General features: G+C 42.9%; 1 protein-coding gene and 1 long non-coding RNA gene across 11 annotated transcripts in view; one reads left to right on the top strand and one right to left on the bottom strand.

Annotated features, from left to right (window-relative positions):
- The window catches only part of cdh13 (cadherin 13, H-cadherin (heart)), an 813,941-nt gene that overhangs the window by 48,363 nt on the left and 744,056 nt on the right, over positions 1-21,522 (top strand). The window contains exon 1 of one of the 10 annotated variants that reach the window (XM_069902203.1): positions 3,734-3,887. The exons of the other annotated variants lie outside the window; for them this stretch is intronic. Coding sequence (XP_069758304.1) covers positions 3,843-3,887 — 45 coding nt within the window. The 5' untranslated portion in view covers positions 3,734-3,842. Of the gene's footprint in view, positions 1-3,733; positions 3,888-21,522 lie in introns of those variants that run through there. 10 annotated transcript variants of the gene reach the window in all.
- Positions 485-5,249, bottom strand: LOC138745100 (uncharacterized). The gene is made up of 3 exons (XR_011346027.1): positions 4,693-5,249; positions 3,828-4,098; positions 485-1,737 (listed from the first exon to the last, which is right to left on the bottom strand). It is a non-coding gene; the product is annotated as an uncharacterized lncRNA (long non-coding RNA).

The raw sequence follows: 21,522 nt of genomic DNA, 5'->3' as shown, positions 1-21,522 counted from the left end.
TCTCTCTCCAATGGCCTTGAAGGCTTTCAAGAGAATTAAAGCTGATATTGCCAAAGCTGGACTCTCGTCCATTGACGAGGATGTCCCATTCCAAGTGGAAACTGATGCCTCAGATTGACCTGTGGCATTCTTCTCCCGCACGTTATGCAGACCTGAACTTCAACATCCTGCCATTGAAAAAGAAGCCCAGGCTATTATTGAAGCTGTTTGCTACTGGAGACACTTTCTAGCTGGCAGAAAATTTACTCTTGTCACTGATCTGAAATCTGTAGCCTACATGTTCAGTACTAAACACAAAAGTAAAATCAAGATCGATAAGTTGGCACGCTGGCGAACAGAACTCTCAACTTATAATTATGAGATCCAGTACAGACCGGGGAGGTTAAATGAACCATCTGATGCATTGTCACGATCTGCTAATAAAATTGAAGTGCCAGTTGATGAAGTAAACAAAGACGATGTGGTCAAACAATAATCATGGCTTTTATTAGCAGAAACTCATGCTACAATAATGAAAGGCTTTAGGAGCATACACAGTTATACCCAAGGGGAGTGTCCTTAACAGTAGAGATAATGCACAGTCAATGTTAGTACAGCAAGGCTTGCTGGGGGAGGTGGGGGGTGGGGGTGGGGGGGGGGGCAGGCAGCTTGACAGACATTCCCATGGTTCTGTGGACTTTTACTGCATACATCTGAATATTTTAATATTTCAATGTGTTTAACTTCTATTCTAACTTACATTTATGTAATTATGCTTTGTGGTCCTGGAAAAAAGCTATCTTGTCTTTACTGTACGAGCATGGTATGAATGATAAATAAAAGCGACGACTTCATTCATAAAGAGACACAAGAAACTGCAGATTCAGGAATCTTGAGCAAAGGGAAATTGGAAAGGACAAAGCACATTGGGCAGCAACTGCGAGAAGAAATGGACAGTCAAAGTTTTGAGTCAGTTAAAGGGTCCCAACAGGAATGTTGACTTCTCCTTGTACATCATTTATGAATCTTGGCAATCTGTGCTATACAGTATACTCCAGGATTCCATCAAGAAATCTGGACTGCAAATTAATTGTTTCCACATGCTGCACCAAATTTTGTGTGTGAGGCTTGGACACCTGTAATACAAGTCATTCTGTCAGTAAATAGATGTTGTCACCCAGCAATCACACTTGCCTCAACTGCAGATGGCACTGCAAACTGTCTCAGAACAAAAGCAGCATGTCTGTTGCTAGGATACCAGATATCAACCTGTTTGATTAATTCTCTTTAGCCAAACTGCTGGTGGACTTTGAAGGAACAAAATCGCTCTCAATTTCAGTGTTAAAACTCCACATGTGGAAAGTGATGTGCATGCCATCAATGGCACTCCACATCCTGGTCAGGATTGCAGTCCAATGAAATCCATGTGCTCTCTCTGACAAGAAGGAAAGAAATGTAGTAATCCTTCCTTCAACAGAGTTTTATTCCCCCCCCCCCCCCACATCCCTTTTATAACAATGAGCAGCAAACTGAAAGTTATTGCAGATCTTTCCATCCTTAAAAGAGACTGAAATTTATTATCACATTGCATTGGTCACCTTAACAATAACCAGCAGAACAGTCCTTTGGCTGGCTTGTGGTTGTACATGTAGCATTGAAGCAAATTCATCTCCCAAGTAATTCCTTCATCTCAACCTTCTACAGGAGCTCCATCATCGAGGGTGTCCTGACCAGCTGCATCACAGTGTGGTATGGTTGCTGCAGAGAAATGGATCAGAGGTCAATCCAAAGGACCCTGAGAGGCAGAGAGGATCACTGGAGTCTCGCTCCCATTGACATGGGATCTACTGGGATTGTTGTCTGAAGAGGGCATGCAAAACCACTGAGGACCCCTTCCACCATGTATACAGCAACTTTCAGCTGCTCCCATTGGGAAGGAGATACAGGAGTATCAGGGCCAACACCACCAAGCTGAGGAATAGTTTCTTCCCATGGGCAGTGAGAATGCTGAACAACCAAAGGAACCGTGCACACTAACCATTTGAGACTCTCATCTTCATGAATCAATATTTATTCATTTGTATAGACAAATATTTGTCCTGCATTTGTATGGTTCATCTGTAGGTGTGTTATGTCTGGTTGTGAGGCTGCACTGAGGACTGGAGAACCGCAATTTGGTCGGCTTGTATTTGTGCAATCAGATGACAATCCACGAACTTGACGGGGCACCCAGGAGCGAAGAATCTGTGTTGGTGTGTGACATCCTACATTGCTTTCACTGATGGAAAACGAGCAATTCTCTTTTATCGTCTTTGCTGTGTCCCTTGTCTCATGTTGCTTTTCCTGGGAAATCAAGTTCTTTGGGATGACATTCCACCCGTGGTGGTGTGGAACAGGCATGATGGGCCGAAAGGTTTTGCCCTTCCCAAGTTCTTCTTTCCGAATCTTTCCTTTTTTCAATCTCTTTATTGGTTTATATAATAAATATAGTACAATGGGAACGAAACCGAAGATACAGTATAATCTTCGCCCGCCTCCCCCCGCCACTGCACCGAATAACATAACATATAACCTAACAATTACAGCACGGAAACAGGCCATTAGGCCCTTCTAGTCCGCACCGAACCAAACACCCCTTTCTAGTCCCACCTCCCTGCACAATGCCCATAACCCTCCGTCTTCTTCTCATCCGTAGACCTGTCCAACCTTTTCCTAAATAATACAATTGACTCCGCCGCCACCATTTCTCCCGGAAGCTCATTCCACACGGCTACCACTCTCTGAGTCAAGAAGTTCCCCCTCATGTTACCTCTAAACCTCTGCCCCTTCATTCTTAACTCATGTCCTCTTGTTTCAATCTTTCCTCCTCTTAATGGAAATAGTCTATCCACATCCACTCTGTCTATCCCTTTCATGATCTTAAATACCTCTATCAAATCCCCTCTCAGCCCTCTACGCTCCAAAGAATAAAGACCTCATCTGTCCAATCTCTCCCTAGACTCTAGAGGCTTAAACCCAGGTAACCTTCTGGTCAACCTTCTCTGCCCTCTCTCCACTCTGTTTATAGCCTTCCTATAATTAGACGACCAGAACTGCACACAGAACTCCAAAGGAGGCCGCACCAGAAAACAGAATAGACATTATACACACACGAAACAAAAATCCAATCTAACCTATTCAATAAAGAGAAATCTAAGCCCAAAAAAAAGCATCTGAGCATCTTATCCTGAGGGGTACATGTACTTTGTAGCTTTTGATTCCTTACCGTGAATCCAAAAAAAACGGTAAGACGATATCTGATGTGGAAGAGTGAGTCCATCGCATGACATTAAAAAAACCCCATCTCCGTGAACTTAAAATAAGACATGAAAGATCCTTTGTGAATCTCGAAGTGAAAGATGGTTGGTCCCACTTCATGGATGTGACCGAACCTGTGATTTCTGCCGGCACTCTCTGGTACTGCTGTCCAGAAGTTTGCCTTGGCAAGGTTTGTTGGGGGTGTGGGCGTCGACGACCTGCGCTCCCAGTGACAAGCGTTTATAAGAATAAAATAGGTAAACCGGGATCCCCTTGACAGCGGAGGGTGGACTCGAGTTCATTAGCGAGGCGCGTTGAGGAGAAAAGTGTGTTAATCGATCTCTCAGCCCAAATTCTTCCCCCCCCCCCCCCCCCCCCCCCCAGTGCGCTGGTCGGGATTCTCGGAGAAGCCATTGGCTGTGGCCTCAAGTAGCCGCCCAGTGGTTTGTGATGAGGTGGCAGATCTATTTGGGAAGTTGGCTGGGTTTCAAACCAGCCTCAAGCTGAGCGCTCTATAAAAATATTCCGTGGATGAATGAAACCTGCAGGACCTTATCGTCGCAGACATGGAGCACAAAACTCAACGAACGCTGGCTTTTCTCCTTTCTCAGGTAAGAAAGGGCGATTCTTGTTCGACAAGGCGCTTCACCTTCTTGCGGGAAAAATAGAGCCTGTGAAAGCCGGAATAAAGAATGCAGCGCAATTCGACAGGAGATTGACGGCCAGTTGAAGACTCAAGGCTGAGGCATTGTCCGATCTGGCTGGCTTCTGCTCCGCTAATGTTGAACGTGGATCTTCTTTCTCCACGGCGAGGCTGCTTTTCTGCGGGAGATGAGCAAGGAGAAAAAGTTGATTTCGACTTCGGATTTTTAGTTTAGTTCCCCTCCAAAGTCCTCGATATTCGACTCCTTTTCCCCCCAGCACCCCTTCAAGATGTGCGTGCGCGCGTGTGGGTGTGTCATGGAGCTTAAAGTTTCTTCTGACAATTCCACATGGATGAAATCAGATCACGGATAGAGAGTACCTGCTGCTACTGTCAGTCAAGGGAGGGAACCCTGGAATGAGTTTGGACTGGGAGCGAGGAGCTAGAAAACATCCCCGCGGGGAAATCCAGGGCCGGGATTGTACGGTCCCGATCGAGCTTTTGCCTTTCATAGCGAAAGCAAAATACTATCTTCCAGTCATGATTACTGGGTTGGCCAATCCGAGGGAACAATTCGTACCAAGTCCAAGTTGGCGTCTAAAACGATCGATTGGGAACGGATCGCACGATTGAAATGAACGCGTGACTTGCTGAAGCTTCACTCGCGTTTCTCGCCTTTTGCAAACCACTTGCTTCTTTTTCACCCCATTTCTCCTCACCTCATGGCATCAATTCAGCCGCGGAAGCAAGCGCCACCATCCACTGGCTCTTACCTTTCCCAGATGGTATGATGTGTGGCTTGAGTAACATGTTTTGCTTTCAAAAAAGATAACTCTTGGTGCATATTTCTTGCTCCGCCAACACATTGGTCACATCTGTTACAGAAGACCCACTGCAATTGAACACCCGACCAGCCCAAACTGAACTCACTCTTATCATCGGTTGAAGTAGGAATCGAAACCCCTCGCTGATGCCCGAATGACGTTTTTTTTAAAAGAACCTTTCAAAATAATTCTGCCTTGCACCCTCTCAAAATGGGCATGGCATGGCAGCCAGGTTGGGTGCTCCACTCTCGTCAAGGTCACGCTGAGACCTGCAGAAGGTTGAGAGACTGTGTCGAAGACGCCGTCTCCAGAGCCTGGGAGACCAGCTCCGACCTGACTTTCAGCCAGGTTTGCTGAGCATGAAACAGTGTAAACGATCCCATTTTTTCTTCTTCATGTCACTTGGGTGGAAGGAATTCTCAAGTTTTTCCAAGTTGCTCCACGGTTGGAGGGATGACGATGCAATTGTGCATCGTCTGGCCCCACTGGAACTGAACTGTGCCAAGGTATCCTTCCAAAAAGAACTGAAAACGAATGCAGTTCTGAGCAATCAACTTGGCCAAACATACACTTCCATTGGTTATCAGGAGATGGCGCAGCAGATTATTATGGGATCCTTTTCCGAACTTCTGGGGTCAGGGAAATCAAGAACGTTAGTCCTTGATAATCTTGCACTAGCCTGAGTCGAGGGAAGACTAATTAAAGATTGAATTAATTCACATTATCTTGTGAGATCATCAGTAGATCAACAAGTCGTTTGGTACTTTAATAAGAAAAATCTGTATTAAAAAAAATAAATTCAAATGGTTTAGTTTAAACGTTAGACTTGGTTAAGAATATATTATGAGTTTAAGGAAATTATGAGCCAACTGTTGAAACGAAATAGGATTTTACATTTAAGCATGTTTGTTGATTTGATAAATGAAAACCAGGTTGCCCTTCTCTCCTGAGTGCTTTTGCTTGAGTTAATAAATCTTCTTTAATATTTGTTTAATTGTATTTATTTTTTGTAAGATTTTTGAATGAAAAGCATATGTGAGAAGATCAAGATAGCTTCTTTGAGTCAATCTTCTGTGGTGTTTCTTTGGGATTGTGGATTACTTGTTCTCAGTCCTGGTTTGTGTGTCCTGAGGTGATTTGTGAAGCCAGTATGGAAACTGCAGAGTCTTCCCTAGAAACACCTTGATGTAGGGCTCAACCCCGAAATGCTGGTTCTATATCTTTTTTATGTATAAAGGACACTGTTTGACCTGCTGAGTTTCTCCAGCATTGTGTTTTTACTTCAATCACAGCGTCTGTAGACTTTCATGTTTTACTTCTTCCATAGATGTTGGGTGGGCGGCCCCTGAGTTTGGGCATGCCCCATTTGAACCTGCCATGATATGTCCAAGTGTGCTGCCTTTAGGCAGTCTGCGGTGAACAGTTCAATTTTCCCCCTATGTCCAAAGTAAAATTCTTGCTGGACCGCTGGAGGACCTTGTACGGGCTCTCGTACGGGTGCTGCAAAGGTGCAGTGTGTGGTCCGTGCCAAACATAAACGAATTCTGCTGTCCAGTTCTTTGGGAAGATGGGTCGGTCGTGCGTCGTGATGCGTGGGCAGTGGGGGGGCTAGCAAGGAGAGCTTGCTATGGAGATCCACTAACAGGTTCGCGTGCTTGGACATAGAGCTGGGCTCTGGGCTGAAGAACTCGCTGGGTAATGAGAGTGGCATGCCATATACCAGCTCTGCAGATGATGCCTGTAGGTCCTCCTTGGGTGTTGTTCTGATGCCAAGGAGGACCCAGGGTAGTTCGTCTGCCCAACCGGGCAGAGCCACGAGGGCTGACTTCAGGTGGCGATGGAATCTCTCCGCCAAACCATTTGCTTGCGGATGGTAAGCTGTGTTCTGGTGGAGTTTAACCCTCAGAAGGTTCGCCAGTTAAGACCAGTGATGTGCGCCGGAACTCCGAACCTGGTGATCCAATGGCTGACTAAATTCCTGATGCACGTCTCAGCGGAAACCTCCTTCATGGGAATGGCTTCTGGCCATCTCGTGGTCCTGTCGACCACTGTGAGCAGATAGCATGCCTCCCTGGACATCGGCAGGGGGCCCAAGATATTGACATGGATATGTTGGAATCTCCTAACTGCCAGGTTGAACTGCTGTATCAGGGCCTGTGTATGCCAGTGGACCTTGGAGGCCTGGCACTGGGTGCAGTTCCTCACCATCTTGGCCACCTCCTTTTTGAGCCCATGCCATATGAACCGCTCCGCCATCAAACACACCGATGTTTTCACCGAGGGGTGGGTCAGGTTGTGGACTAAGCTGAAGGCCCATGACCTCCACTGCGGTGGGACTACCGGGTGCGGTGAACCGGTGGAAACGTCACAGAGTAGCATGTCTAGGCTGTTTGGCAACTGAATATCCTGGAGGCCGAGTCTTGAAATGGCAGTCTGGAAGGCCTGCATCTCCGCATCATCCCTCTGTGCTTGTGCCTGTTGAGTGTAGTCTAGGCCAGGTGCAATGGTGTTAATTGACAGTTGGGAGAGCGGGTCCGCCACGACGTTGTCTCTACCTGCTCTGTGCTGGATGTTGGTGGTGAACTCCGACATGTAGGAGAGATGGCGTTGCTGGTGGGCCGACCACAGATCCTTGGCCATCGTGAGAGCCTGCGTGAGAGGCTTGTGGTCCCTGAACACCATGAATGGCCTGCCCCCTCCAGGAAATACCAGAAGTGCCGCATGGCCAGGTTCAGCACCAGGAGCTCCCAGTTGAAAGTGCTATACTTGAGCTCCAGTGGGTGAAGGAGCCTGCTAAAAAAAGGCCAGCAGACACCAACGTCCATTAACCCACTGTTCGAGTACGCCCCCTACCGCCATGGCTGAAGCGTCTACTGAGAGTGCGGTGTGTGCCTCCGGGCGCGGGTAGACTAATAAGGTGGTGCTAGCCAGGGCATCTTTCGTTGCCGCGAAACCGCTCTCTGCCTCCTCTGACCAGACCAGAACCTATTCTTAGTGGTGATCAAAGCGAACAGTGGCCACATGATGTGGGCGGCACCGGGGATGAAACGATGATAAAAGTTTACCATCCCTACAATTTCTTGTAGGCCCTTGAGGGTGGTGGGTTTGGGGAACTGCCATACAGCCGCAACTTTTTCTGGCGCCTGCTGCCAAGATGGTGTGCTCCAGGAATTGCAGCCTCTGCTTGCCGAACTGGCATTTGTCCACGTTGACTGTGAAACCAAATTCCGCCAGGCGGGAAAACGGTGCGGAGATGGGCCTTGTGCTCCTCGTGGTCATGGCTGGCGATAAGGATATCGTCAAGGTAAATAAACACAAAGTCCAGGTCCCTGCCCACTGTGTCCATGAGGCGCTGAAAAGTCTGGGCTGCGTTCTTGAGCCGAGGTCATGCGCAAGAATTTGAAAAGGCGGAAGGGGGTGATGATCACCATCTTGCCAGTCCTCGGGATGGACTGGGATCTGGTGATAGCCCCGCACCAGGTTGACTTTCGAGAAGACCTGGGTGCCGTGGAGGTTGGCTGTAAAGTCCTGAATGTTGGGAATCGGGTACCTGCCGGTGTGGTCGCATCGTTCAGGCGTCGATAATCCCCACTTGGTCTCCAGCCCCCAGAGGATTTGGGGACCATATGAAGAGGGGATGCCCAGGGACTGTCCGAGCGGCAGACGATACCCAACTCCTGCAGGCGAGAGAACTCCTTGGCTAGCTGCAGCTTCTCAGACGGAAGTTGTCGGGACTTGGCGTGCAGCCTTGTGTGGAGTTGTGGTGGTATTCTCTGTGCTGGGGCAAGGTGGCGTTGAACCAGGGCTGCAGGATGGAGGGGAACTCATCAAGTATGCTGGAATACTCATCCCTGGGAGTGGCAATTGCAGGCTTGCAGGCGTCTGTGTCATCGAGGCAAACCGAGTGAAACGTGCGAGCGTTGACCAGTCTTTTGCACTTCATGTCAATTAGTAGTCCATGCGCTATGAGGAAGTTGGCCCCCAACAGTGCTGTACCCACTGAGGCCTGTACGAACCTCCAGTGGAATTTATCTTTTCCGATCTGGATCTGAGCCCTGTGGGTGCCGAGGGTTCTGATGGCGGAACTGTTGGGGCGGAACAGGGTGTGTGTCTCGAGGGCAGTTGGGGGAAAGATGCTCAGCTCCGCTCCGGTGTCCACCAGGAAATGCTGGTGGTGGACTTGTCAGTTACGTTCAGGAGGATGTTTGCGAGGCCAACCATTGCTGCCATCAATGACACTGGCCGGGTTGTTTCCCTGGTAGGTACATGGTTGCCTGCATTTACGAGCTTGTGCCCCCCAGCATTGATGTTAAAAAGCACCAGGTAAGGTTGTACTCCTCTGGCTTGTGCTTAGTGAGGGGGCGGGGGCTGCGGCCGGCTAGTTCCTGGGCGAGTGACCTGCCTGAGGGCGGCCTCGTTCTCCCTATAGGTGCACCAGAGGGTGTTCGCTCAGGCTGCAACTCACGATGGGTCCGTGAAGTCCTCATCCGCTAGTAGGAGCTGAATGTCCTCTGGCATCTGCTTCAGGAAGATCTGGCGGAACAAGAAGCAGGGCTTGTGATCCTCCGCCAGCGCCAGCATCTCATCCATGAGGGCCGATGGCATTCGGTCTCCCAATCCGATCAGGTGCAGGAGTCCGGAGGCCTGCTGTTGAGGGGAGAGACTGAACATGCCCAGGAGAAGGTTCTTGAGGACAGGGTATTTACCCTGTGCTGGTGGATTGTGGATGAGATCGTCCACCCTGGCTGCCGTCTCCTCATCCAACACGCTCATGATGTGGTAAAACGTCGTGGCATCTGCGGAAATGTTCCTGAGGCAAAACTGCACCTGCCTGAGCCAGTGGGCGATAGGTCTAGAAGGGGGGCAGTTTGATAGCAACAGCATTGATCTCAGCTGGATCCATGTTGCGAGACCAGAAAGACGTCTGGGCTCGTCGGGGTTTTGGTTTGGAAGATAATGTTGCAACTCGATATAACTTTGGTTTGACCACATGAAGAGTATTGTGTCCAGATTTGGTTGCCTTACATAACAATAAATGCACATAAATTTGTGGTGGCAAACAAGCAAATCTGCAGATTCTGGGGTCTCGTGCAGTTAACAAAAGCATTGGAAAAACTCAGCAGGTCATGCAGCATCCAGGAGACCCGAAGGATATTTTGGAGCAATTTTGCCGGGGGTAGAAAGAGTGGGTCTTGTATGATATTTTTCAACATTTTTAATTAACTCAAAGCCTGCAATTTTAAAATTATCAGGTACCCCTCAGTTTAATTCTGAAAGTGATAGGAATGTAGCTGTTAAATTTAGAACATAGAATGTGGAACAATACAGCACAGAACAGGCCCTTTGCCCTTGATATTGAGCCGACCCATATCCCTGCCTAAAAAAAAACACCCCCCCCACCCCATAACCCTCTTTTTCTTTCATCCATGTGCCTGTCTAAGAGTCTCTTAAATGCCTGTCATGTTTCAGCTCCACCACCATCCCTGTCAAATGGATTCCAGGCTCCCACAACTCTGATTTATATTTAAAAAAAACCTTGCACCTGATGATCTCCCCTAAATTTCCCTCCCTTCACTTTGTATTTGTGTTCTCTGGTTCTTGCTGATCCTGCTCTGGGAAACAGGTGCTGGCTGTTAACTCGATTTCTGATCACATGATTTTGTAGAAATCTCCTCTCATACACTCCAGAGTGATCTGTTTTAATATATTGGTGGCTAAAGACTGATCACATGATTTTTTGGAAAAAAATGGTTTATGATGAATTTAATGATGTGTAACAGTAGATGAGAAGAGAAAATTACTTGGATTGCTTCTTTCATGTTTTTGCCACTTCAGCATTTTTTTTTTCAATACCACTGATCTCCATGGGGTTATTTTGCAATTTGGGAAGTAAGTATTTGCTTTCATGTCATTTTAAAGAATAGTTGGTCATGGATAAAATCCAAAAGTATTGGAAATACTTAGTAGCCAAGTCGGTATTTGTAAAAAAAAAGAATAAAAGCAAATATTTCAGATGAGCAATTTTTTGTTCATCTGTGATGAGTATTTGAGTCAAAAGAAAACATCCTTTTGAAGTTTGTACAGCACTTTTAAATGGAATAGTTGAGAGCTGATGTTGTCTTCCTTGATATTTGTGATGCCTGTTCTTCAGTGAATGCTGGTGTTTATATTTTAATTCTTTTCCTGTTTCAGCATCTATCTAGACTTGTACATTGTTCAAAAATGAATAAAACATTAATATTTGAATACTTGCATTGTTTGCCTGCATGTGTTTTATGTCTGGCTGTGTCTGTATCATTTGCACCGAGGACTGGAGAACACTGTTTCATCCGGTTGTACTTGTTGTGCAATCAGATGACCAGAAACTTGACAGATGTAAAACACAAAACCTGAAGACACAGCGAAGTAAAATCACACTGCTGGAGAAACTCAGCTGGTCAAACTGTACTTTAGCAAAGATACATAACTAATATTTCTGGCTTGAGAAATTATGCCAACTATAAAATCAAATAATTTTTTTTACTTGAAAATCTGAGTTATTTTGTACTTGTTTTTGGAGCAGCTAAATTTTCATCCACTTGAAATTTAAGTGAGTGCTCTAATGAGGGATTTAGTGCAGTTTGTGCTCCAAAATTGTTCCTGGCAAGTAAATTTATGTTGGTTGAAGGACAGGATCGGGTTGTTGCTACTCATCAAGTCATTCACCTTTTTTTGGATCACTGTTGCATTCATACATTTTCACTTTATCATCGACTACCATCAATACAGCAAATTTGCATAGCACCCTACCATATGGTCAGATAGGAATTTAATTGTTGCTGATTAAGGGATTGTCTTGGCCAAGCCCCTCAGGATTGCTAATATTCCAACTCTAGTTTTGTGGAGTACAAGAGGACCAATTGAGGCCAGTATTCAAAGTGCAGATTCTTCTACAAAGGGGCAGGATGGTCCTTGTGTGATGAATGGTTTGAGGTGATATGCTCTTTCTGCACTTGTGTATCTTTTATGTGTGCTTTCATTGCATTGCCGTGATCTCTCCCAAACCATCCTGAATAAGGCATGGCAGGGCTTCCCAATGGTCTGTGGGGATTTTTCTTCTTTTTATGTCAAGAAAGCTTTGAGCACATGCTTAAGCTTTTTTCTATTTATGTAGTACTTCCTATATGAACATGTTAAATAGAGTTTTTTATTACTATCGCAAGGGACTGTGAAGGATCTGTTTAAAGATGGCACTTATGATTGTTTCTTCTTTGGCTTGGCTTCGCGGACGAAGATTTATGGAGGGGTAATGTATTACCTCATTAATTCACTGCAACTTCAGTTTAAAGTTTAGATTTTTCTGGAGTGGGGCTTGAATCCAGAACCTTTCAATTTGGAGATCCATGCCAAGCCTATAACAAATGAACCATAAAGGCTCAATTTTACAGTTTTTATAAATTAAAAAAAACCTGTGACTTGAACTTGCAATTTTGAGTTGTGCTCTTGTGCTCTCTTATCTTTTTTATATATAATTTTTTCAAATAAAAAACCACAATGAACATATCACAATATTTCAAACTTAATACAAATACATGTGGTATTTTTGTATATTTTTTTTTTAAAAAAAAAGAAAAACTACCTATAAATTCCCCCCAACCCTCTATAAACTTAAAAAAAAAAAGGGACAAGAAAACCACAACAGGAGCACTTCGCATTCCAATAATTTTAAGTTTAGGAAAAATGGAATGTTTGAGTTTCCTCTAAATTTTAATACTAACAATTTGTAAATATGGGCTCCATATTTCAAAAAAGATTGATCTGTTAAATTTTAAGTAATTTTCTCAAGTGGAATACAACTCCAAACTTCTGCATGCCAACTCCCAGTCTTTATTCAGATGCCTGCCTGCTTTTTGCTTATACCTTTAGTGAAGGGCTCATGCCCAAAATAATGGACTCTGCGAGACCAACTGAGTTCCTGCAGCATTTACTGTACACTTTTATTACAATCACAGCATCTGCAGAATTTTGTTTCACTCCCTACTCAATTTCCTTGTTCTCTCCCATCTTCATTTCAGATCATTCTACACCATTAGAGGACAAATGGTAGACATCCACATTGATCTATCATATTCAAAGCAGTAAGAATAGAGGGTGATGTTTGACATTGAATTTTGCAGTCCTGAGCCTTAAATATGCCACCCAACATAGATTCTTATTCCTGCTCAAGCCCATCTTCTGTTCTACATCTGTTCTTTCCCAACTCTGAGGGAGTCCGATCTTTCTTGAGACAGCCTTTTCAAGTTGCAAATCTTTTGTAGCCCAATGGCATCATTTATTGCCTATTGTTGATTTATCACACCATATGCCACTCTTTCAACATTCATGATGCTGTGCAGAATAAACCTTGACCCTAGTTGTCAAGTTTTCTTGTTCATTCTTGTAGGGAAGGAGCAAACATTCAACCACTTAAGCTGCTCGTCCACATTGCATTGACTGTAATTGGATCATTAAGAAGGTTAACCACTCTTTTGCCTTTTTTTTGGATTGATTGCTTTAGCTGGGATGCAATTAGTTGGTTTGTGTATTTTCACATAATGAAGGTATTGCAGAAATAATAATTAATATCGCATTTCCACCTAACATTAGCTTACTGATTTTACTGATTCTGTTTTGTAAGTTTGTTCATGTCATGTTATTTTCATAGAAAGATATGAAACAAAATTTACATAAGTTAAAAATGGTTTCTGTTGGTAGAATTGGATTTTTTCTACTCTGGAGCTGAATGCTGCTTGGATCTGACTACAAATTTAATTGCTATGGGGTTCTGTCCCTGTGTAGTAATGACTAGAGCTTATAGATAGTCTAACTACCACCCTGCAATAATAACAACGGATGCTGGAGAAACTCAGCTGCTCTTGCAGTGTCCGATGGAGGTAAAAATATATTTACTAACATTTCAGGCCTGAACGAGTCAAATCTATGCAACAGGTGAAATTATCAGAACATGGATTAGATTCTTGAGTGCTGTATCTGTTTTAAACAATTGAGCTTATTAAACATTTTGTTGATATGCCATTAGCATAAGACATAGGAACAAAATAGGACATTCAGCCCATTGAATCTGCTCTGCAGTTTAATCATGAGCTGATCTATTTTCCCACTCAGCCCCACTGCCTGGCCTTCTCCCCATAACCTTTGATGCCCTGGCTAATCAAAAACCTAGCAGCAGTTTATAGCTTCATAGAGCCTTAAACATGGCACAGCTACTTGAAATGCTATATCATGCAGGTATCCACCAAAAAGGTGTGCTACTCCAAAAAATTGCAATCAGTAAAGAAAGATATTGACCTAGAGCTCCAGTATACTTCGAAATGGGTCATAAAATATTGACCGAGAGCTCCAGCATACTTCGAAATGGGTCATAAAATATTGACCGAGAGCTCCAGCATACTTCGAAATGGGCCATAAGTTGTTCGTGTGCAAAGGGTAAAATGCAAAAGCATGGTAACAAGCCCTTCTGTTCCATGAGTCTCTGCTGCCTATAAATGCTCCAATTAACCTACATACCCTGTATGTTTCGAGGGGTGGGAAGGAACCAGAGCATCTGGAGGAAAACCATGTTGACAGGGTGAGAACATGCAAACTCCTTACAGACAGTGCTGGATTCAAACCTTGGTTACTGGACCTGTAATAACACTTACCTAACTACTACACTGTCCTGCCTTTTGGGTCAGGGATTTAAATTATTTATCAAGCTAGGACATCCATTATATTTTTTTTTTTTTTTGGACATCCATTATTTTTCATGTGACTTTTACACCTTGATTTTTTTCATTAATATGCTAATTGAGGTGGCATACACACTTTATATAGTTTAGGCAGATGGGTTGCTCTTTCTCAAACTGGAGTGCTAACGACATTTTCCACCAACAGCTCCACTGGAAACTGCGGTAGCTGGCAACAAGAAGTGGGGACCAAATATTATGTCAACCAATGGGATACTTATAGAAGCTACTTTGCATTTCCGTCCATGACAATAAAGGAATTTCACAAATTCTGATTGGTTAAAAAGTCTAGGATTTTTTTTTTGGGATGTGGAATTCTCTAGCAAGCAGAGCATTTGGTTATCCCTACAGAAGTTAGTGATGTGATTTTTGAATTCCCACAGTTTGTGTGAAGAAGATAAAACCAGTGCTATTTGGATATGCATTGCAGGATTTTTATCCAACAACTAGGAAGGATCAGTCATTTATTTCCATGTCAAAATTTGGACGGTTTAAGGTCTTCCATATTTTAACTTGCTGGCTTTCATGTCAGGATTATGAAAATATCTCATTGCTGAAGTATGAAAATTTTTTGCAACCAACAGTTGATAGTTATTCATTTCAAATCTGAGATTTCATCAGAATATTAAGAAATACAGGGCAAAATCTGTTGTATTGAGTTGGGTCAGAGATCACAGGTAATTGAAAATACTCAGCTGGTCAGGTGGTATCTATGCAAAAGAAGAAGCAGACATTTTAAGTCATAGATTCATCACAATAACTGGGAAAGAATATAGTTTTAAATTGGAAGGAGAGTGGGGCAAGCTTAGATAGAATAAAGGAATATTTCTAATTGGGTGAGGCCAATTCTCTGTGGGGATCAGCTATTGATGAAATTAACTGAATGGTTAATGAGGGTACAGAGATAGAAAGAACATTGTGACAGAATATAGATATGTTTTTGGGAGATAAATTGGGGCAGGGTTTTTAGTGTAGGTCACATACAAACCCTTTAAAACAGATCTTATTTAAAATACTGGAGCTCTGCTCATGCTAGACATGTTGGGGCCAACAGTCTTTGCAGAAGCTTTGGAGAGTGCCCAAGAGACTTCACTAATGGATTTTTGTTTACAAAAGGCAATAGATGAAAGAGTTTGTCGGAGCCGCATTCTGTCTGGAGTGGAATTTGCTGTTCTAAGAGGGTCATGTGGTTTCCCAAGCAGAGAGAAAAAACAGGCTTTCTGTGTGTGTGTGTGAGACACACACACACACACACACACACACACACACACACACACACACACACACACACACACACACACACACACACACACACACACACACACACACACACACACACAGGCATCAGTTCTAGTGTGTTACAGTCAGCAGCAGCTAGGACTGGAACAGGACAAGCTGGCAAGTTTGTGGAAAACCCCATTTGGAAGATGGGATGTGAGTGCTTGGTTCAGCCTGGTCAAAGCCCTTGTGGTTCATGCAAGAGGAGAGGACTGGCTGTCTCATGTTTTACTTGAAATAAGAGAATCAAAAAGGCACTCTGTGGTGACCTGAAAGAAAGAGGTTATCATCTGGAGAACCCTGAGGGGGAAAGTTTCATCAGCAAGACACTGAAGTGGCTGATTTTTTTTTAAAGGAATCAGTTGTTAGTGTCCTGGAACAACAAATCTCTCTCTGAAAACTGACAAGAACCTTCCTGAGTAGTATCCATTTACCTTTCAAGCACCAAAGCCCTGTGAACTTTATAAATGTTAAATTGTGTGCACAGTCTAAAAATTGCCTGCAACCAGTGAACTTGGAGGAATGAGAAGTGAGATTGAACTGTGAACCAAATAACTTTTCTAAACTTAAACACACATTACATACAGGTGCACTTAGAATTAGAATGGGGTTAAGTTAGGTTAGTTAAGTCAATAGAGATAAGTTAAAGTGTGATTCTATTTTTATGTTTAAAGATAATTAAATGCAACTTTTGTTTAAGTAACCTTTTATCTTGGAGAATATCTATTGCTGCTGGGTTTTGGGGTCCTCTGGGCTCATAATGACATAAACATAGGAATGTGAAAGATGTGAAATATGGAGCTGTTGGAAATACCGAGTAGATCAGACTCTGAGCAGAGAGAGAAAACCCTGAGTCAATAGATGGGTGATTGAGATCAGCCATTCTCAATTTTCTTTTGGCTATGGAACTCTGCTCAAAGTTTATGTGTCCCTTTCCCTGTGATGCAGTCAAGTTTAGTTGGTTTCTTCTGTACTTCTCTCCTACCGATTACATTTAAATATATATAAAAACATGATTTCAGTCCGTGGCCTCTCCCATAAATGTGTCATGGTTCCTGTTCAAAATTGCTGGATTAGGCCAGTTCTGAAGCAAACAAAGCTAGTAATCTGACATTTTCAAATTCAATATTTTGGCTGAAAGGCTACAATGTGCCCAGATGGAAGATGACATGCTGTTCTTTTTTTTTTCGTGGCCTCTTGGACTATTTTAATGAGGTCCAGGCATGTTGGAGGCAACTGGAAGCTCTGGGTCACTGAAGACTGAACTTGATGGTCCATAAGCAGCCATTGATCTGTGTTTGGGTTTTCCAATGTGGAAGTGACTGCTTTGTTAGCACAGACTACAAGACAGTCATCCTTTGTTATTTGTAGCTTTGGATATAATGCAACCAGTTTCTTTTACTTTTGTGCCATAATGTGTGTTCTATTCACCAATACACCCTGTCCATGGACCAGGTTAACATATCTGCTTTTGATCTGGAACACATTCAATATTTGTCATCAATACCTGTTTGATACTGTACTTGTCAGGTACTTTTAATGTTATATGGTCAAAATCAGAATTTGTCATGAGCATATTAAGAAATTTGTTGTTTTGCTGCAACGTTACAGTGAAAATAGTGTGATATATTACATTTCATAAGTAGTGCAAGAAAAATAAGATAAAGTGAGGTCGTATCTATGGTTCATTGTCCATTCAGAAATCAGATGGCAGAGGGGAAGAAGCTGTCATCTTCAGTCTCGTGTACCTTTTTGCTGATGGTAGCAGTATGAAGAGGGCATAGCCTGGGTGGCGAGGGTCCTTGATGATACAGGCAGCTTTCTTTAGACATTGCATCTTTTAAATGTCCTCGATGGAGTGAAGACTGGTGCTTGTGATGTCGCTGGCCACGTTGACAACTCTCAAGTTTTTTCATGTCCTGTCAATTGCAACCAGACAGAATGTTTTCTTTCTTTTCTTTCTTTTTCAATCTTTTTATTATTATTATAATTTATAAACACATACAGTTCAATAGAATGTTTTCTATGGTACATCTGTATAAAATTTCATGAGTCTGGTTTATTTATTTAATTGGTCATGCAGTTTCCTGGTACTTGATGGGTATTTTTGATTTGGGCAATATATTCCTTTGAAATAATTAGGGTAAAGCAAGTTCTCTGTGGGATAGACAAGAATAGAAGTACAAATGAATACTACTTCATGCAGAAGACAATTTTGGACTGGATTGTGGGAAGGCAGAAAGACCAATGTTGTGCTTTCTGCTGTTGCATGGAACAGCACGACTGAAAGGTGGAACAAGCTAGAGGGCTAAATTGTCTTGATTTCAGTGCTACTTTATGAACTGTATGGCATAGTTGTTTTGGATAGACATACAGAGCCTTGCTGTATCTTAAAATGGCACAAATCAAATTCCTTCCTGTCATGTATTGAAATTGTAAGTTTTTACAAAGGAATGTATGTTGTCACTTTGTTTTGTAATACTACTTCAGTTGACAGAAGAGAATTTTTTTTACTCGCAGTGACAATGAAATGCTGCCACAATAAATCAATCTAAGGTCTCATACTCATCAGGTAGCAGGCATCCTTGGTGTTTCAGCCTTTTGTGATCACAGTCAGAATCTTACTGAGATAACATCATAATGATTGAAGAATATTTGATGCCCCTCCCCATTAATGGAAAATATAAACTGGCCTCATGGTCAGTGGAAGTAAAGAATCTTAACAATTACATTTGCATCTACAGTAAAAGAACAATGTAGCATCTTCTGTAGGATTATATTTAATTGTTATTTTGAAATATGATGTATATAATGGTAAAAATGTTTTATAGTTGTAAAAATGCCATAAAACATCAAATGCATAGCATAAAATGAGCGATGTCAAGCACATGATATTACGCTTTTCAAAGGAGAATCTTGTATACTAAAACAATGAGTATTAGCAATTAAAGTTAAAAGGAAATATTCTGCCTTCAAGAGGAATCACACTACTGAAGTATTCTTGAGGGTTTTTATTCTCGGAATGTGAGAATCTTGCAAGGTCTGTTTTCAATGCTCAACTCTTACTTGATCTCGATGTGGCGGTAATGATTTTGAGAAATCTTCAAGAACTGCTGTCCTACAAGTCGTAATGTTTGCTTTATTTTGGATAAAGAGGTCTCTAATTCTAACCATGATGATAAATGAATGACAACTTATTTATGTCAGGATGATGTTGATCATTAGAAGTGGAAAACAGTTATTGTATTTCCTTGTCTCACATCTCAAGTTGCAGTAAAATTCTGTGGCTCGTAGACTTTGCGGCAAAGATGGCTTGAACATAAGAAAATGGGAGCTGGATTAGATTATCAGGCCATTCAAGCCTGCCCTTCCATTAATTATGATCTATGTGGGCTACACTTTTTCTGAGTCATATTTCCTTGCAGCATCGAACAGCCCCTTCATCTCAGATCATTTAGACGCACAGCATCGTAACAGGCCATTTTGGGCAATGAGTCCATGCCTCTCCTAAACTTGCAGACCTCTATCAAGCCTCCTCTCATCTTTCTCTGCTCCAAAGTGAAAAGTTCCAGCTCTGCTAATCTTTCCTCATAAGACTGGTTTCCCAAACCAGGCAACATCCTGGTAAATCTTCTCTGCACTGGCGGGTAATTATTAGCTAAGGAAGATGTTCATCGCTCCTGTATTGATCCGACATGGGGCTTCATAATCTCTGGGATTGGCAGCACTGCACCCCTGTTGCTACTGGGGTGTGCCAGAGGGCCAGCCTGAGATGAGCTGGTGGAGTGCCTGAAAGCTGCTAGTGCTTGGCTTTGGGGAGGTAGTTGTGGGAGTGATGGATGGCTGGGAGGCAGACAGTGAAGATTTTGAACAATGGCAGGTGTCCAGTCCAGACTATCCTGGATATAAGGTTAGACACCTGTAGTCCAGGGATGCAACATGTCTTTTTTTTTCAACTGGTATAATTGGCACGCCAGTGACAGCTGACACTAAGGATTTGAGTAGGGGTTAAGGCAGTCAGTCCCTGGCATGATTTGATGTCATTTGACCAATTGAATTGCTTTTCCACTGGATCCTTGACCAGTAAATTGGCTGTCCATTCCTGGGACAATGTGCCAGTGGAAAAGGGGCTTTAGTGTACTTTCCACGACACATCTGTGAAGTTTGCCAAGGTTTCTGATGATATGCCAAACCTCTTCAAACTCCTGAGAAAGTAGAGGTGCTGATGTGCTTTATTGGTAATGACATTCATATGATGGGTCCAGAACAGGTCCTCTCAGATAGTGACCCCCAAAGAAATGAAAGATGCTAAACTCTGCATCTCTGATCTCTGTATCGTACATCTGGTTTTCTTTTCCTAAAGCCCTCAATCAGCTTCTTGGTTGTGGTGACATTGAGTGCAAGGTTGTGGTGGGTGGACCATTCAGCCAAGTTTTCATTTTCCCCATGTATGATGACTCATCGTTCCTTTTTTGTGCAACCCACTACTGTGGTGTTGTACTGAGCCACATCGTGCTACGGGTTACTCTTAATGGTACCTCTTGCACCTTAAAGGTTTATTATTGTGAATGGTTTGCATTGCATTTTGTTCATTAATATTGGCATCAATAAGCACAATGGCAAATCCCTGTCATTAAACCTGGCTTTTAAACTGTACTATGTACATCAGAAGACTGTCTATATTATAGTCTGGTTGTAGTTCTTGACAGCACCTCATGGATCATGGACTAATATAAATGTGATGTGCATGTCTAATTGTTGTTGAAACTTGTACTTCAAAATCTGAGCTCGGAGGAAGATACAAGTACATGACTATTTTAACACAAAGACTGCATTCTAACTTGGCAAAACTGGATGTAAATCTAAAGATATGGAGTCCAAGATGATTGGCAGATATATTCTAATATAATTTCTTCCACTGTCTGTTCTGTCTGGAATGTTTTGAGGATCCTTGACTTGGCTGACCATTTCATTCTTGGAGTTATCCAAAGTCACTTTCCAGTTGATCTTCAAAGATCTATGTATGATCTGTGTATATGTGTCCATTGATGGTATAGCTCTGTAAATCTAAGACCCCTTCAAGCTTTATGGGGTAGCCAAATTCCATAAAATAGAAAAAAAAATCTAGTTGGCGAGGATAACAGTACAATTAAGAGATAAAGTGTGATTTATTTTCTCTCCCCCCCCCCCCCCACCCCAGTGTGGGTAACGAGCATCTTCAAATAAAGTTGTTTTTCACCACTATAAATATGAAAATAATCTAAACTTACTGCATGCTTTTTTAGTTCAATGGTTGCTTGGAACATAAATTATTAATGAAGTATAATTTGTATATTTCAAGTCAAGTTTATTTCCATATGATTGTACAAGTACAACCCGATGAAACAACGTTCTCCGGTCCTAGGTGCAAAATACACAGAGGTACAGTCAAACGTGACCCACCTACAGACAAACAATGCATATGCAGGACAAGTATTTCATTGATATAAATAAATATTGTTTCATGAATATGAGAGTCTCAGATGGTTAATGTGAGCAGAACTTTGGTTGTTCAGCGTTTTCACTGGCCGTGGGAAGAAGCTGTTCCCCAGCCTGGAGGTGGTGGCTCTGATACTTCAGATCGACATTAATATTGACTTCTCTGGCTTTCATCAAACCCACCCCACTCACTTCTTTCCTTGTCATCTTCTCCAGCTGTCTCTCTCCCTTTTCCCTTTTTTCTTTCACAAAGACATAA

The sequence above is a fragment of the Narcine bancroftii genome, chromosome 10 (assembly GCF_036971445.1).
Source record: "Narcine bancroftii isolate sNarBan1 chromosome 10, sNarBan1.hap1, whole genome shotgun sequence".
Taxonomy (NCBI): domain Eukaryota; kingdom Metazoa; phylum Chordata; class Chondrichthyes; order Torpediniformes; family Narcinidae; genus Narcine; species Narcine bancroftii.
The sequence above is the reverse complement of the archived record's forward strand: the minus strand, read 5'-3'. Positions and strand labels throughout refer to the sequence as shown.